The 19,311-nt window shown below is 39.7% G+C and overlaps 1 protein-coding gene across 2 annotated transcripts in view; it reads right to left on the bottom strand.

Moving 5' to 3' along the window:
- The window catches only part of ATP4B (ATPase H+/K+ transporting subunit beta), a 39,056-nt gene that overhangs the window by 9,829 nt on the left and 9,916 nt on the right, over positions 1 to 19,311 (bottom strand). For both annotated transcript variants that reach the window (XM_069760206.1, XM_069760207.1), the window contains exons 4-7: positions 15,718 to 15,920; positions 8,783 to 8,839; positions 1,180 to 1,266; positions 909 to 1,096 (exon numbers count right to left, since the gene is read on the bottom strand). In XM_069760206.1, coding sequence (XP_069616307.1) covers positions 935 to 1,096; positions 1,180 to 1,266; positions 8,783 to 8,839; positions 15,718 to 15,920 — 509 coding nt within the window. In that variant the 3' untranslated portion in view covers positions 909 to 934. The remainder of the gene's footprint in view (positions 1 to 908; positions 1,097 to 1,179; positions 1,267 to 8,782; positions 8,840 to 15,717; positions 15,921 to 19,311) is intronic.

The following is a 19,311-nucleotide window of genomic DNA, read 5'->3' as shown; positions in this document are numbered from 1 at the left end:
AAAAAGAGGACTTGAACTCTATAGTGCCACCTATTGTAAGTAGTGATCCTACAAGTCACAATCAACCTTTTAATGAGTCTTGCAATATGACTTAGGATAAGAGCCAAATCAGTATCTCAATTGCAAATTGAGAGCAACTTCTCCCAACAGAAAGCAAAATTGATAATTAAGTGGCTCAGTGAAAAAAACATTGAAATTTTAGAACAGTGGCCAGGAAACTCCTCATGATCTCAATATTATTGAGAACCTTTGGATAATACTCAAAAAAGTGGGTAGGTAAATGAAATCACAGAAATTGTGATAAACTCCAAGCACTGATTAAGTAAGAATCTATCAGGATTTGACCCAGAAGTTGTTATCCAGCATAGCGAATGATTTGAAAAAAATGCTATAAATTTTATTGAAAAATGCTATAAATATTGAGTCTTTGCATAAGCTTAATGTATTTTTCAATAAAAGAGTGAATACTTATGAAATGCTTATAATTGTACTTCAGTAGCCACAGAAACAAATAAAACCCCAAATTTGTCACTATCCAAACTTTTGCCCATGACTGGATGAGACTGTTGAGTTCTGGTCCGCAGACGCGCTCTTGTTCTGGAGATTGCGGTCTGTAAACAGACCATGTATACCGTTCAGTATAAGGTTCATTTTTATATACTAGAATTTGGCAGTGAATGTTTTACAATCGTTTTACGTTTTATTGTGTTGGTCCTTGTGTATTATCCGTGTATGCATACTTGGAATTAACATGAGTACACTGATAACTTATCATCTTGCATTTCATCTGCTTATCTCTAAAGTAATTGTTGGCAAATACACGTCCGAAATTTGACTTTCCTCCTGTTTCATTGTTGTTGTACCTTTTGCGTGACGTTTGTAATGATACGTCGCCACACTGTTCATACCTTGTATTCCAGTTACAGAGGTCAAATTACTTATGTATTTTAAGCCTGAACGTCACTTTTCCTTCATACGGATCATGAGGGTTCTCATTTATGATGTGACTTCCATTAACTTTACAAACAATTTCGATTTCCTTGTCGAGTTTGACATTGGAAAGTTTCACCGCAACTAATGGATTGGTGTAGTTTGGCTGAAAGAAATGAGGGGGAAGATATTGTGAATTTTAGAGAAAAATAACTAAGACTGGATAACTGGATTTTCACTCTAGGATACCTGTCTCTTCTTTCCATAGTATGGGAAGTACTGTGCACCAAAGGATCCATGCGGAAAATATTCTACATGTCCAAGATCTTGTTCGTCCTATGTGTTGTAAGCATGTATAACATGATTTCATTATTATTATAATTAGTAGTATTTTATATTACATTATACAAGCATTATAGGTCAAAAATTAGGTTCCATGATCAAATGCATATTTTTTCTTTACAGAAACATTATATACTACCCCAGTTTGTCACTAGCTTGTACACAAAAGTAGAAAAATGGAAACCTGATGTATCCTTTACAAATTAATGGGATAAATCAGCCTTGCTTTGGGTCTGTTATAGCTCAAGCCTCATGCACATTCCTGTATCACTGCTTCCTATAACCTTTTAGATGTTCAGTGACCTAACATGGCACTAATTAAAATTACGGGGCTTTACTGGAGCTCCATGGTCCTCTGATTTTTAACAGAGGATTCCTTCCTTCTAACGGATTTTGCAGGAATCTGACTACAGAATCTTCAACATTCAGTAATCGAAAACTGGTATACCATTGCCTGCTATCTCGTTTTCCAAGGTCTATAAAGCAGAATCCCTGAAAATGTAGTCATTGCTTAAAGTCCGATTTGCAAAACAAGACAAAGAAAGCTAACTCCCACTCTAGGCAAAAAAGTAAGTGATCAGGAGAAATGTTTGTCAGTTTTATATTCCAATTTTTTGTTACTAATATTGGAGAAGAATGTAAAGTAAATAAAATAAAATACTAGTTTTTATCTTTTTTAAATTTCTATTTTCACTTTTTTCCATTTTTTATTTGTAAAGAACCAATAAAATATATTTTAAATTGTGTCCTTTCAGTATAAATATTTTTTTATATATTGGATATAAGATTTTCTGATGGGTCAGTTCTAGAGACAGCGAGTCAATCTGGCAGTGTCTTTTTTTCCTGTTAATTTTTTCTTGCTCTTCTTTTTTTAAAAATTTAATTCACACACATTGTGTCAACACAAAAGGACATGGAGAGCATTTCAACATTTTAATACATATTTGTACAGCTGTTTTTTTCTGTAAGTGCAGTTGCTATTTTAGCCCTATTTAAGGGCAACTGCAGAGCTCATCTGAGCCTGACCCAGCAGCTTCTGTTACTTCCCGACACTTGACAATCACATGATGGCGGAGTCAGGAGGAGAAAGAGCTGTTCTTTCCCTACTGTATACACAGAGCTTGCTGGGAAAACAGAGATGGTAGTAAACCATCTCTGCCTTTTCTGTGGATAGCTGAAGTCTTGAATGTTTAACAGATGGTTCTCCACCCCAAAGCTGCATGGTCTCATTCAACTGCTTATTCTGCATTAACATTCTAAAACGTCATTACAGAGTAATATGCCGACCTCTCAAGTGTTTAACGTCTATAGGCAGAAGCAACTAAGGCAAAATTATTAAGATCTGGATCACGTGTCTTCATTAAAGAAGCACGCCAGCATTTTTTAATATACAATGTAGGCCATTATCAAGGAATAATGTAGATGCTTTTTTGTATACTTGCTTTATTTGCTGTTGCCTACCATCTTAGTTCCATTTTAGCTTCTGGTATGGTTCCTCTAACGCATTATTTCCCTTAATGCTTTCGGTCTTGCAGCAGGGTTGGGTTCAATTCCCTGATGGATATTACAAAGTCTCATTGTATTCCATGCAATTCAGCTTTTGCCTGTCTCCCCTACTGAATCACCTCTTTTTTTTTATATAAAGCTGAAATAAAGGTGTAGATTCTTGAAACTGTCTAAAAAGAAAAAAACTGCTGTTATTGCCCATAGCGACCAATCACAGAGCAGTTACAATTTTTCAGAAGCAGAATACAAAATGAAAGCTGCGTTGTGATTGGTTACAATGGGCAACAAAGACAGTTTTACTTATTCACTGTTTTCTAAGTCTTCCCGTTCGGTATCTTCATCTGGATGCAAGGATATACAGTGGCTCAAGAAGGGCGGAGTTGTTGAAAGAGGGGATGCCTCGAAGAGTTGCCACAAGGGATTTGATAGATAACAATGTCATCCTTTAGTTCATAAACTGACTTCCTGTCCACACATTAGAATATGTGCTGCACTGGTTGTCGGATAAGTGTTTCTATTACACAGCTGCCCCTTATAAAGGGGAGGAATTTAAGGATGCAACTGAGTAGTATTATATATGCAAAATAAAAATGCTGACGTGCTATTTTAAGGGTATGTCAGCTGAATTTCACTACAAACTATTTTTGTGTGCATGTATCCCTTTCAAAGACAAGTCCATCTTTACTATTACATGGTCAGTTGGCTCCTCTGTTACTGAGAAATCAGCATTTAAATTGATATACAAAAGAGGGTGTAGAAGATCTGAAGCCTCCTGCTATATTCCCTGCCCAGGCCGCCTCCTCCTCCTTGGTAAACAGCCCCTGGGGCACTGAGCTGGAGTGTCTGAGCTCTTCAGCCTCTTTTGTATATCAATTCAAATGAGGGAGGAATGAATTGGCTATTTAAATGTATTGCTACAAGCACATTCCTAGCCCAAAAGGAATGCACCATTTTAGGTCCTATGGTGCCACATGGTCTAAATGAATCCTTGGGATTCGCATCCTTCCTTTAATCAGATAAATATCTCAGCCACCTATCCTGTATGTGATATTTTATTATTTTTATTTTATCTTTGTCCCAGTTTAAGTTTTTGTTTTTTTATTGTTTGTTTCTATGCACTAATTGATTTTCAATTTATTATATTTAAGAATATCTAGAATATTGTTTGCACACATATGCATATGCATGCTGATGTTGGAAGAAGTATAATGGGCCTATCGTCTTTCATTACAAGTGACATTATTCATATACCAGTCCATGATAAAAGACTATGTTTGACTTTATTAGCAATATACTGTTTTACATGCATAGCTTTTGGGATTTAATGGCAGTCATATTTATTGTGTACCCCTATTTAGATATAATTGTGCTATATACACTGTCAATTTTCTAATCATACTGACATATATATCCTATATATGCAGCAAGTTATGGATTATATTTGTTTTTAATATATACAAATACTGTACTGTTGCACTTTATTTTATTGTTTTGTAATCCCATTATTTGCATGATATGGTGAATGTGCATGTGTGTTCTCTGTGGTGATCTGTGCCGGGCAGCTTTCTGTCAGTAGACGTGTTGCGCTCGCGTGGGATGCGGCCAGGGTTACCTACACCTACATTCTCATCACCATTTGCCCTCGCCGATCACAAGATCGGAAGGTCCTTCTATATAGTGAGGGACATTTATCACTTTCGGTCACGCCCCTTGAGTAAGCAACTACCGTGAAAATGCGCGCTTGGAGAGTCTTGGCTGGTGTCCTACTGATGCAATAAGAATGGGTAATTAACCCCTTAATGACCGCCAATATGCCTTTTAATGGCGGCAGTTAAGGGTACTTAAACCACAGAGCTGATTTTTAACGGTGCTGAATAATAAGTGTATAGCGCCCCCCAGAGTCAGAATTTCTCTGGGTCTCAGCTACTGGGGTAGCTGAGACCCCAGAGAACATGATCCGGGTCAGTTTTTACAGACCCCAGTGTTGTGATCGCTGTTATTAACGGTATAACGGCGACCACAAAAAAGTCAGATTTCCTATTTAATTTCTCTATCCTCTGAAGTGATCGCATATCACTGGAGAGAGCAATGGGGTCCCCCTATCCCACCAATACATCTGATGTCCCTGCATCCCTCCCGTGGAGTCCCCCGGGCCACCGGCATCTTCTTCCAGGGAGAAAATGGTGGATGCATGCGCAGTGCGCCCGCTGAGATCTGCCAGCCAGCAACAATAAAAGTTTCCTATTGGTTCATTTTGATCACTGTGATAGACCCTATCACAGTGATCAAAATAAAAAAAATAGTAAATAAAACCCCCCTTTATCAACCCCTTAGTTAGGGAAAAATAATAAAAAATTAGATTTATTTCCATTTTTCCATTAGGGTAAGGCCACGTGCACACGTTGCTGAAAGTGGTGTGGATTTTTCCAGACTGATTTTGTTAAATCCACAGGTAAACCGCACTGTGGAATCCCTGCGGAATTACCTTGGATTTACCGTGACTTTTTTGCAGATTTTGTGCGGATTCCACCTGCGGTTTTACACCTGCGGATTCCCATTATGGAGCATGTGGAAACCACTGTGGAAACCGCACAAAGAATTGACATGCTGCGGAATACACAACGCTACGTTTCCGCGCGTTTTTTTATGCAGCATGTGCACTGTGGATTTTGTTTTCTATAGGTTTACGTGGTACTGTAAATTCAGGGAAAACTGCTGTGAATCTGCAGTGGCCAATCCGCTGCTGATCCGCAGCAAAATCCGCAACATGTGCACATACCCTTAGAGTTGGGCTAAAGTGAGTTGGGCTAAAGTGAGTTGGGCTAAAGTGAGTTGGGCTAAAGTGGGTTGGGCTAAAGCTAGGGTAAGGGTTTGGCTAAGGCTAGGGTTAGGGTTGGGCTAAAGTTAGGGTTTGGGTTGGGCTAAAGCTAGGGTTAGGGTTGTGGTTATGGTTTGGATTACAGTTTGGGTTGGGATTAGTGTTAGAGGTGTGCTGGGGTTAGGGTTGAAGTTAGAATTGCGGGGGTTCCACTGTTTAGGTACATAAGGGGGGTCTCCAAATGCGACATGGTGCCACCATTGATTCCAGACAATTTTGCGCTCAAAAAGTCAAACCGTGGTCCCTGCCTTCTGAGCCCTGCCATGTGCCCAAACAGTGGCTTTCCCCCATAAATGGGGTGTCAGCATCCTCAGGAGAAATTGCACAACAAATTTTGTGGTCCATTTTCTCCTGATACCTTTGTGAAAAAATAAATTGGTTCCAAAGTAAAGTTTATTGTGAAAAAAGTTAAATGTTCATTTTTTCCTTCCACATTGCTTTAGTTCTCATGAAGCACCTGATGGGTTAATAAATTTATTGAATGTGGTTTTGCACACCTTGAGGGGTGCAGGTTTTGGAATAGTGCCACTTTTGGGTATTTTCTGTTATATTGATTCTCCAAACTCACTTCAAATGTGAGGTGGTCCTTAAAAAAATGGTTTTGTACATTTTTTTTTGGAAAAATGAGAAATCGCTGGTCAAATTTTAACCATTATAATGCCCTAACAAAAAAAAATTGTTTCCAAAATTGTGCTGATATAAAGTAGACATGTGGGAAATGTTATTTATTAACTATTTTGTCTGACACCACTCTCTGATTTAAGGTACAAAAAATAAAAGTATGAAAATTGAAAAACATTTCAAAATTTTTGCCAAATTTTCATATTTTTCAGAAATAAACGCAAGTTATAGGGAAGAACTTTTACCACTAACATGAAGTATGATATGTCACGAAAAAACACTTTCAGAATCAGTGGGATACGTTGAAGCGTTCCAGAGCTATAACCTCATAAATTGACAGTGGTCAGAATTGTAAAAATTGGCATTAAGTACCAAATTGGCTCTGTCACTAAGGGGTTAATATACTCTTTTTCCCGCTCATTGAACTCTGTCATATTAATGTTTCCAATATGATTTCTCTAATGCTAATATGGAATTAATGCGAAAAAAGCAAATCTAAATATATCTGATTGGAAATATCCAACAAATCCCACCAATATTAGAGGAACATAGCTATAGTAGGAATTAAAACATAACCTTTAATGTGTACAAGGTAAAAATGTAACATTTCAGTCCTGGGCCCCCTCCTCTTCTCTCTATACACGGCCCCTATTGGACAAACAATCAGCAGATTTGGGTTCCAGTACCATCTCTATGCTGACGACACCCAATTATACACTTCTTCCCCCGACATCACCCCTACCCTAATTCAAAATACCAAGGATTGTCTGTCTGCTGTCTCTAACATCATGTCCTCCCTCTATCTGAAACTAAATCTCTCCAAAACTGAACTACTTTTTTCCCTTCTACTAACCTCACTCTACCCAACATTGAAATTACCCTGGAGGGTTCAACTATAACTCCCAAGCAGCATGCCCGCTGTCTTGGGGTGATATTCGACACCGAACTTTCCTTTACTCCCTATATCCGATCACTCACTCGGTCCTGTCACCTGCATCTTAAAAACATCTCCAGAATCCGAACTTTTCTCACCTTTGAAACTGCTAAGACTCTTACTGTCGCTCTCATTCATTCTCGTCTGGACTACTGCAACTCTCTTCTGATCGGTCTCCCTCTTTCCAAACTTTCTCCTCTCCAATCCATCTTGAATGCGGCAGCCAGGGTCATATTTCTGTCCAGCCGCTTCACTGATGCCTCCATCTTGTGCCAGTCATTACACTGGCTACACATTCGCTACAGGGTCCAGTATAAACTCATCTCTCTCACCCACAAAGCTCTCCACAGTTCTGCACCGCCTTATATCTCCTCTCTCATCTCCGTCTATCGCCCTACACGTGCCCTCCATTCTACAAATGACCTAAGACTAACATCCCCCGTAATCTGAACCTCGCACCTCCGTCTCCAAGACTTCTCTCGTGCTGCGCCAGCTCTCTGGAATGCACTTCCCCAGACGATCAGACTGATACCTAGCCCTGACCTATTCAAGCGCGCTTTAAAAACCCATCTCTTCAAACAAGCCTACCAAATCAACTACTCGGAAAACTAACTTTGTCCTGTTCCCTCCTTCCAAATATTATCTGCATGTGAATCTGCACCCTACTACTCATCTGTCTCCACACCCTCCACGCATATGATAACTGCACTTGATACCTGACTATTGTACTTAAACACACGGGCTGATGACCGGATCATGCAGCTTTATATGAAAATCCCTATTTATTATAATTGCCAGACCTGAAATAACAAGCACTTTTCACCTATTGTGTCCCTCCATTTCCTTGTAGATTGTAAGCTTGCGAGCAGGGACCTCACCCCTAATGTCACTGTTTAAATTGTCTTAACTTGTACTGAATTTATTGTCTGTACATGTCCCCGCTTATTGTAAAGTGCTGCGGAATATGTTGACGCTATATAAATAAAAATTATTATTATTAAATTATTATTAAAGGTTGTTTTAATATGGAATTAAGCATTACAAATGAGACTCATTTATGTTTTTAATTGTGCTGCACATGCTACAATATTAATTGAGTTATAGTGGGATGTTAGGAAAGAGGATCAACCGTATGATTCAATCTATACATTAGATCATATGACATATATTATTGGTTGATCCTTTTTCTCTGACTACTGGCATACATTTGGGCTTACATTGACTGAGCTTTGCTGTGCCCATTGGCTGTCAGCAAAGCATACCATTAGCTAAGAGCAGAAGTACGATAAGGACTATATGTTTCCCAATGGTGGAGTCACCTCTTTGTTGTTTGGCAGAACTCCTAGTCCAACTACCGTTTTTTTCTTCACTTAAGATTGCTACGCTGTGCCTTATATTTGTTTTTAATAATTGTTCAATAAAAAGGGTTTTTATTAAATAGCATATACTGTGTTCTCCGTTCTTACATATAAATAGTTTGCGTGTAAAATCATGCTGACAGATTCCCTTTAACACTTCAACACAATAGTGAACAAACATAACTGCGTTACTTGACTGTAAATCAAACAAACCGTTGAGGAGCAATGTAGAGTTGGGGATGTTTTATTGTCGGGTATGAAATTTATGATCTGGAAAAAATAAAACACAATTTGTTACACATTGGTACAATTTTCTAACATAATTTACTTTCACGGCTAGAAACGTGCAATCTAGAGAATAGACCTTCACTATCTGTCAGCCAAGGGCTTGCTCGGCTAGCAGTCATTCTTACAGACCTCTGAGCGTGCATGTGTGAAGGGAGTAACGTATTTACCCTGAGAACAAAAGTTTCCGAGTTTGATATTCAAAATAACTTAACTTTCTTTCCCTTGATATTATAAGCTATGAGAAAATTACATGACCACCATATATGTACATAAGGTAACTGTGCAGTCTCGCCAAAATCAATCGATTTACTTAACGTTAATGTATGAGCACCTTTAGTCACTGATGTAAACTTGCTAATTAAAGCTGAATCTGGGGGTCATGTATTCCAGACTCAGGCAATAAATTGTAAAATGTCTGCCACTTAAAGCATCTAGTGTCATACAGCCATTTAGATGTCTCATTTAATTTTCATCGTAAGCATTGCACCCAATTATCATCGCCTAAATTCATGATGTGGTGCTGACATCTAAAGACATTTGGCCATGATTCATCACTGATATTTCTCCACTTGTTTGGAATAATAATTTGCTATGCATCAGTTGTTTTAGTATTTGCACCTTATTTTTAAGTTTTGCTCCATATTTTAAGTTGTTTTTCCCTTTTAAATATTTTTTTGACTTGTCCTCAACAACTTTGCTTATCCAGATGTTTTTAGACAAACTCATGAAACTTTTTAAAAAGTTGCATTCTTGCATCCCACTCCAGTCCCTGTGTGGAGTAAAGTTTATGGTGGATTTTTATTTTGGTGTAGTTGAAGATTTTTTGACATTTTGTGCTACAAAGTCATAAAGCTGGCAAAGGACAAAAACATGGAATTTTATATTAAAGAAAATTCATGAACCACATGCACGACATTAAAAACTTGGCAAAAAAAACGTCAATGAATGCCATAAGACGAAAAAAAAAGAAAGCTGACAAAAAAAGCAAATGATGAATTGGTCCTTTTGAATTCTCATGATATGATGGCATACTGCAAATCTACCTGGATATTTCACCAGGTCTAAGACAAGACGCTCTGCGAGGGAAGTTCTACTCAATTTGGAAACGGTGAATAAGTTGCATGAACCAGTTTTCATCAATTAATAACTCATTAATTGGTTAATAGTTAATAATTATAAAAAAGTAGGACCTTCCATTAATATTTGTTCTTTAAAAATATTCATCGTATTATTTGATGAACTATGTCTCTTTATGCATGTGACATATAAAATTATATATTCTAGCTCGTGTGGTTTTGACATTTACAAATATGCCAAAGTACAATAACAAAGTAAAAAAGTGTACCTAATGTGCGACATTGTAAAAATTAACCCCTTCATGACCTTGGGATTTTCCGTTTTTCTGTGTTCGTTTTTTGCTCCCCTTCTTCCCAGAGCCATAACTTTTTTATTTTTCGATCAATATGGCCATGTTAGGGTTTATTTTTTGTGAAACAAGTTGTACTTTTGAACGGCATCATTGGTTTTAGCATGTCGTGTACTAGAAAACGGAAAAAAAATTCCAAGTGCGGTGAAATTGCAAAAAGTGCAATCCCACACTTTTTTTTGATTGGCTTTTTTACTAGGTTCACTAAATGCTAAAACTGACCTGCCATTATGATTCCCTAGGTCATTGCGAGTTCATAGGCACCAATCATGTCTAGGTTCTCTTTTATCTAAGTGGTGAAAAAAAATTCCAAACATTGCTAAAAAAAAAAAATTGCGCCATTTTACGATACCCGTAGCGTCTCCATTTTTCATGATCTGTGGTCGGGTAAGGGCTTATTTTTTGCGTGCTGAGCTGGCATTTTTAATGATAGCATTTTGGTGCAGATACGTTCTTTTGATCGCCGGTTATTGCATTTTAATGCAATGTTGCGGCGACCAAAAAAACTTAATTCTGGCGTTTTGAATTGTTTTCTCGCTACGCCGTTTAGCGATCAGGTTAATCCTTTTTTTTTATTGATAGATCGGGCGATTCTGAACGCGGCAACACCAAATATGTGTAGGCTTGATTTTTTTTTATTGATTTATTTTTAATGGGGCAAAAGGGGGGTGATTTAAACTTTTATATATTTTTTTCACATTTTTTTTAAACATTTTTTTAAACTTTTGCCATGCTTCAATAGCCTCCATGGGAGGCTAGAAGCTGGTACCACTCGATCGGCTCTGATACATAGCAGTGATCATTAGATCGCTGCTATGCAGCAGAAATGCAGGTGTGCTATGAGCGCCAACCACAGGGGGGGCGCTCACAGCAGGTCAGCATCAGTAACCATAGAGGTCTCAAGGACCTCTATGGTTACCCTTCTGACGCATCACTGACTCCCGATCATGTGACGGGGATCGGCGATACGCTCATTTCCGGCCGCCCGGCTGGAAGCGCCGGTTAAATGCCACTGTCAGCATTTGACAACGGCATTTAACTAGTTAATAGCGGTGGGTGATTCACGATTTCACCTGCCGCTATTGCGGGCACATGTCCTCTGTTCAAAACAGCTGACATGTCCCGGCTTTGATGCGGGCTCACCGCTGGAGCCCTGCACCAAGCATGGTATCTGACCTCGGACATACTATCCCATCCGAGGTCAGAAAGAGGTTAAGGAAATTAATGTCTAGATACACACATGGTCAAAATTGTTGGTACCCCTCGTTTAGTGATAGAAAAATCCACAATGGTCACAGAAATAACTTGAATCTGTCAAAAATTATAATAAATAAAAGATCTATGAAAATGACCAAATTAAAGTCAAACATTGCTTTTCAACCATGCTTCCACAGAATAAAAAAAAATAAATAAAACTCATGAAATAGACTTGGACAGAAATGATGGTACTCCTGAACATGTGACAAAAGGGACATGTTAAATCAAGGTTTGCCCACTAACTAACATCACAGATGTCTACCATCTTGGAATCAGTGAGCGGGTCTGTATATAGTGCTACAGATACTCACTGTGCTGTTTGGTGACATGATGTGTATCACACTCAACATGGACGAGAGGAAACAAAGGAAAGAGTTGTCTCAGGAGATTAAAAAGAAAATTATACACAAACATGTTAAAGGTAAAAGTTATAAGACCATCTCCAAGCAGCTTGATGTTCTTGTGACTACAGTTGCACATATTTTTCAGAAATTTAAGATCAATGGGACTGTAGCCAACTTTCCTGGACGTGTCCGCAGGAGGAAAATTGATGACAAATCAAAGAAATGTATAATATGAATGGTAACAGAAAAGCTTTTAAACAGATTAAAGGTGAACAACCTCAAGCTCAAGGAACATCTGTGTCACATCACACCATCCATCGTTGTATGAGCCATCACACCATCCATCATTGGGAGATGACCAAGGAGGACACCATTGTTGAAAAAAAAAAATCATAACAAAGCCAGACATGAATTTGCCAAACTACATGCTGACTAGCCATAAAGCTTCTGGGAGAATGTCCCATGAACAGATGAGACTAAAATGGAACTTTTTGGCAAGGCACATCAGCTCTATGTTCACAGATGGAAAAATGAAGCATATCATGAAAATAACACTGTCCCTACTGTGAAACATGGAGGAGGCTCTGTTATGTTCTGGGACTGCTTTGCTGCATCTGGCACAGGATGTCTAGAATTTGTGCAGGGTATAATGAAATCTCAAGACTATCAATGGATTCTAGAGAGAAATGTACTGCCCAGTGTGAGAAATCTTGGTTTCAGTCGCAGGTCATGGGTCTTGCAGCAGGATACTGACCCAAAATACACAGCTAAAAACACCCAAGAATGACTAAGAGGAAACCATTGGACTATTCTGAAGTGGCCTTCTATAAGTCTTGACCTAAATCTTATTGAGCATCTTTGGAAAGAGCTGAAACATGTCGTCTGGAAAAGGCAACCTTCAAACATGAGACACCTGGAGCAGTTTGCTCTTGAGGAGTGGGCCAAAATACCTGTCGAGAGGTGCATAAGTCTCATTCACAGTTACAGAAATCGTTTGATTGCAGTGATTGCCTCAAAGGTTGTGCAACAAAATATTATGTTAAGGGTACCATCATCTCTGTCCTGGCCTATTTCATGAGTTTAATTTTTAAAAAATTCTGTGGAAGCATGGTTGAAAAGCAATGTCTGACTTTCATTTGTTCATTTTCATAGATCTTTTAGCTATTTTTACTTTTGTCATATTCAAGTTATTTCTGTGACCATTGTGGGTTTTTCTGTCATTAAACGAGGGGTACCAACAATTTTGACCACATGTGTAACATAATGAGGGAGATTTACTAAACAACAAGACTGAGAATTCTGGCTGCCTGAATTTGCTAAAAAGTTTTATGAGATTCTGGTTTGGCTTTTATCCTAAGTCATGTGACAAGGCTCGTTAAAGGGTCGACATTGACTGTTAGGATTGCTACTTCCAATAGGTGGCACTAGAGTTCTAGTCATCTTCCTCTCTGAAGAGACAATTTGCATATGTCTGACACATCATCTAAAGATCTTGAGATTATGATTTTGATAATGTAATGTGATACTCTTATGTATTTTTGTATGTGGATGTTTTATGCAACTGTTTAATATATGATTAATGCCTCCAATGCAATTCTACTGGGGAAGAAGTCAAAATAAAATTGCAGGAGAAGGCAAGAAATAGTTACCGCTGGCCAACCGAGATTCTGAGAGGAGTTTTTGGGAGTAGAAAGAGAATTACTTCCTGGTTACAGGGAGTCAGCAGTTAGTAGTGAAGTGAGTGAAGGAAGTCAGTCACGGAGTGTGACAGACTGGGCATCGTACTGGGTATATATGCTAGTAAAGAGAATTTTCTTAGGTAGCAAACCTGCTATTCAATTTAGAAAGTGACATATGCTAAGGAAGTGGAAAAGCCAGAAGGAGAGGCTAGCTGCAGTAGGTATAGCCGGAAGTCCAAGGAAATATAGCTGTGGGTTTGTGGGAGCCCTTAGACAGCACAAGCAAAGTTGGGCTGAAGAGGCAATGTTTAAGCTGGACCTAAGTGTTAGTAAAAAAAAAATACTGGACTTGGCAGACTAAAGTACTACACAAAAGGTACTTCACACGGACTATATTAAGCAATAGACTGGACGAAGTATAGCTGTGGGTAGGTTGGAGCCCTTAGACAGTACAAGCAAATTGGGGCTGAAGAGGCAATAAGTATGCTGGATCTAGGAGTGTTAGTGAAGAAATATTGGACTTGGAAGACCATGGTGCAGTTACTGCACAGAAAGTACTACACATGGACTATATTAAGCAATAGACTGGAGCTGTCAATTGCTTTCTAAGGGAAAGTATTCTAAACATATGCTGTGGCTGGAAATGAGTAAAAAAAAAAGGGGAACTACCCTGGTCAGGCATCCTCTTTTGGGGTTTGTGGCAGCTGGATCACTTTTCCCAGTCAGCATGTCATGGCATCATGTAAGGTCTAGTCAATAGGGGCACTCTACAGAACAAGAATTGTCAGCCTACTTTGAGGTTCAGTTGACACAGTGAAATTGCAGGATTTCAGGATTTTTTTCACCAGTAGAGGGTTACTCACATCTTTGCCTTTTATGGCCAAAACAGAAATAATTATTTTTAGATCTGTGTCTTGGATACCAAAATGCATTCCTATGCTGTTAGCTTAGCTGGTAACTAATAACTAAGAGTTACAGTAATAGTGTAGCAAAGCGAGTTGCAATGTTAGAGTAACACCCAAGTTACAGAAATATCATAGCTCTCTTTTCTATACTGTTGCTATAGTTCCCATTCATTCCTATAGAAGTACTCTCAAAGAACAAAGTGCAGCTGTGGTCAGCTCTTTATTAAACCCATCTCTGGAGGCCAGGTGTCATGAATGCTACACACACTCACGCAAAGGTCTGGATCCATGCAGATGCCCCAGAACACACTGTTGGATGGCTATAATGTTATCATAACATACCCACTACAGGGGGACGCCGCACCCACAACCAACTTGTCCTGTACAGACTAGAAAGACCTTAGCTACACAACTCAAAAACACCACCTCAGACCTGACTCCCAAAAAAGGACATCGAGGGGTTTCTCGTACCTCCTGGGCAACCAGATGGGAAGTCGAGACATACTGCCAACAAGAGGAGAGGAAAATGTACAGGATGATATGAAAAGGTGAGAAAATTAAAACAAATTCGTATAAGGTAGAGAGGGAAAGCTAAGGGAACAAGAATAACCTCCCAGAAACCTAAAGAGGTGAAAGGAAGAGAAACTGGGAAGGAAAGCAAACAGACTCACTACAGGAATTCAACTAGTGTTTACCAGGTGGATGGTTGAAGTTTGGTCCATTGGCAATCTGTACTCACCTTGACATCACGATGTCACCCGCTTTTCCTCTGTTCAGAGCTTCGTCAGCTGTTCTTCCCTGCGATCTGAGCTCCTATTGCTTCTTTCTTCAGTAGTAACTGCTCTGAGCGTGTGCTACCAGCCAGGGCACAGCTCAAACACTTCCACAGCACATATTAATTTCCTTGCCTAACGGCATTGGACTGTCATCAGGAGGTACTTCTTCAAATTTATTACTTGTAAGCAAAGACCCTTTTTTTTACATCGGACCTATTCTTACATGTGCTACACACACTAATTAACTGCTGCTTATAAACTTTTATAGTGACACCAGTAACTTTATAGTCTCTAAACTGCAAAGCGCCATGACTTTGAAATAATCTGTTTATTTGCATAATGTTATTTTTGAAATGTTATAAATCGCCTTTTATGACTCACTTTTAGGCGTAACTAGGTATTTTATTATTCCAATTTGGTTCTAGCAATCTCAAGTGTTTATATTTATGGACTTCAATAATGTCAAAACTTACCCGGTTGATTTTTATAAAGAGACAGGGCTGTCCTGATGCAAAGCCAAATGTGGGATCCTTATCGTGAGAGCAATCTCCAAGCATATCAGTTGTGAACTGACAGGCACGTTTAGTATTTTCATTCACCGTTAGAATAGATTTGACATCGGTAGCGTTGCTGCAGTCCTTGTTCTTCATATCCACCTGGTTGGTTTTGTTGTACACTGTAATTTATTATGAAATTAAGTTAGTTATGGTATACAGCATAGATGCCCATAGTTATTAGTGATAACCCTGTTGCTTCACCATGTTCATTTGGGTCTATTTGTGCAATATGATCAGACAGCATTCTCCCATTGAGTTTGCAAAACTCCTTCAAGACAACTTTTTGCTAAGACAACTGAATATAACTTTACTTCTCCTTTTATATACCATCTGATGTACAAAACAATGGTTCAATTTTCATCTTATCATTTGATGAGGCATAGCTATTACATAGATTTTCCTTCACCTAGGGAAAGATTCAATACCTTGCTCAAATACTGTATCTAACCTTGGTCAAGACACGGTGAAATATTTAAAACATCAAATTCTGTTACATCCTTCTATACCTGTTTGTAATTTTGTGTTATGTTCTATGGGCCCCATACATTGTCAAAAAACAATGGGTAAAGACACATTAAATTAATTACAAAAAAAGTCACTTTTTACTTTTCAAATATTATTTTTAGGATAAGTAATAAAGCTCAGTGGAAATAATCAACACATAACCGGATATTAATACTTCCTATCTTTAATTTGCCTTCTGTTAGGCTACAAGACAATGATTCAACTCTATACTGTTTTCATCATCTATGACTCCTAGAACCAATCCTCAGATAATTCAATTATTAACACCAATCTGCGATGGCTTTTATGCTTAAAATAGCATTAACTAAGTACCATATGTTATTTATTGTACCATTACTATTTACTTATACTGAACAAAATATGCCCATTGTAGAGTGGCCTTTTATTGTGGCCAGCCTATGGCACAACTATGCAATAATCACGCTGTCTAATCGGCATTTGGATATGCCACATCCATGAGATGGATGGATTGTCTCGGCAAATGAGAAGTGCCCACTAACACAGATTTAGACAAATTTGTGAACAATATTTGAGAGAAAAAGGCCTTTTGTGTACATAGAAAAAGTCTTAAGGCCCCGTCACACATAGCGACGCTGCAGCGATACCGACAGCGATCCGGATTGCTGCAGCGTCGCTGTTTGGTCGCTGGAGAGCTGTCACACAGACAGCTCTCCAGCGACCAACGATCCCGAGGTCCCCGGTAACCAGGGTAAACATCGGGTAACTAAGCGCAGGTCCGCGCTTAGTAATCCGATGTTTACCCTGGTTACCATCGTTAAAGTAAAAAAAAACAAACGCTACATACTTACCTATCGCTGTCTGTCCTCGGTGCTCTGCTTCTCTGGTCTGGCTGTGAGCACAGCAGCCGGAAAGCAGAGCGGTGACGTCACCGCTCTGCTTTCCGGCTGCCCGGCGCTCACAGCCAGACCAGAGAAGCAGAGCGCCGAGGACAGACAGCGATAGGTAAGTATGTAGCGTTTGTTTTTTTACTTTTAGGATGGTAACCAGGGTAAACATCGGGTTGCTAAGCGCGGCCCTGCGCTTAGTTACCCGATGTTTACCCTGGTTACCAGCGAAGACATCGCTGAATCGGCGTCACACACGCCGATTCAGCGATGTCAGCGGGACCTCAACGATCAAAAAATGGCCCAGGCCATTCCGACACGACCAGCGATCTCACAGCAGGGGCCTGATCGCTGGTACGTGTCACACATAGCGAGATCGCTACTGAGATCGCTGTTGCGTCACAAAACTTGTGACTCAGCAGCGATCTCGCTAGCGATCTCGCTATGTGTGACGGGGCCTTTAGGGTATGCTCCCACGGTCAGTAAACGCTGCAGGTTGGATGCTGCATACATCCTCAGCATCCAACCCCCAGCACCCAGATGTTACAGCATATTGGATGGGATTTCAAGAAATCTCATGTCCACTATGAGTTCACCGATGCCTGTGGCTCACCTGCAGAGACGGACATGCGACTCGTCTTTCCAGACCGTAGCATGTCTATTTATCTTGCGGAGACACGAGTCTGCCATATAAATGTCACACATACAATGTATTGGATGTGGTGATTCCGCACGGTTCAATTAACACATGCGGAATAACCTACGTTCAAAAGCCGGCAGTGCTTTGGACGCAGCAGACATGCTGCGCCCAAAGCGCTGCCGATTCTTGACCATGGACACATACTCTAAGGCAGTGTTCCCCGTCTCCGGTCCTCAAAAGCCACCAACAAGTCATGTTTTCAGGATTTCCTTAGTATTGCACAGGTGATAATTGCATCACCTGCAAAGGCAATAATTCCATCACCTGTGCAATACTAAGGAAATCCTGAAAACATGACCTGTTGATGAATCTTGATGACCGGAGTTGGGAAACACTGCTCTAAGGCTATGTGCACTGGTTGTTTCTGTAAAATTCCGCATGGTTTTTAGGCAGACTTGATGTGGATTTTCATGCAGATTTTCATGTGGATTTTCTTGTGTTTTTGTAAATGGATAGAGCTAAATATATATTACATAAAAAAATTAATTTAATAACCAGCAAAGGGAAAGCAGACGGCTGAGGGCAGATGTTAATATTCTGGGAATGAGCCAATAGCCATAAAGGTTCCCAGGTTTTTAATATCAGCTCACAGCTGTTTGCTTAGCCTTTACTGGCTAGTTTACATGGGAACCCCAGAAGAAAATTGACATGGGGTCACCCTATAAAATCAAACCAGCAAAGACTAGGCAGACAGCTGCGGGCTGATATCAATAGCCTGGAAAGGGACCATAGATATTGGCCCCCCAGGCTAAAAACATCAGCTCTCAGCCGCACCAGAAAAGGCACATCTCTAAGATGCACCAATTCTGGCACTTAGCCTCGCTCTTCCCACTTGCCATGTAGCGGTGGCAAGTGTGGTTCATACTTGTGGGGTTGAGTCCACCTTTGTATTGTCAGGTGACATCAAGCCCACAGCTTAGTAATGGAGAAGTGTCTATAAGACACCTATCCATTACTAATCCTATAGTTAAAATGGTAAATAAAGACACAGCCAGAATAAAGTCCTTTATTTGAAATAATCACACAGACTCCTTTATTGAATATTAATTTACCATACTTACTGAACGCCTAATCCCCGACTCCCTCGTCTCCTGCAACAAAAATAAAATAATAAACCAACATAATACTCCCTGTCCAACGTAGTCCATTACCGAGTGTCCCAAGATGATCTCACATGCAGAACAGTGTGTGACCGCTCTACCTGGCCTCCAGCGATACACTGACAGGAGGTAATCCCTCCCGCAGTGTTTCACTGCACTGCCATGAGCGTTCACTGGAGTTCATCAGCTCCGGTGCTCTCACTTATGGCACCGCTGCATGGCAAAGTTCTCACACGGCGGTAGTGCTGTAAGTGACTGCACCAGAGTTGATCAGCTGATACACTGCGGGAGATATTACCTCCTGTGAGTGTATCGCCAGAGGCCAGGTAGAATGGTCACA

The sequence above is a fragment of the Ranitomeya imitator genome, chromosome 3 (genome assembly GCF_032444005.1).
Source record: "Ranitomeya imitator isolate aRanImi1 chromosome 3, aRanImi1.pri, whole genome shotgun sequence".
Lineage (NCBI taxonomy): Eukaryota > Metazoa > Chordata > Amphibia > Anura > Dendrobatidae > Ranitomeya > Ranitomeya imitator.
Note: the sequence above shows the minus strand (reverse complement) of the source record. Positions and strands in the feature narration are given on the sequence as shown.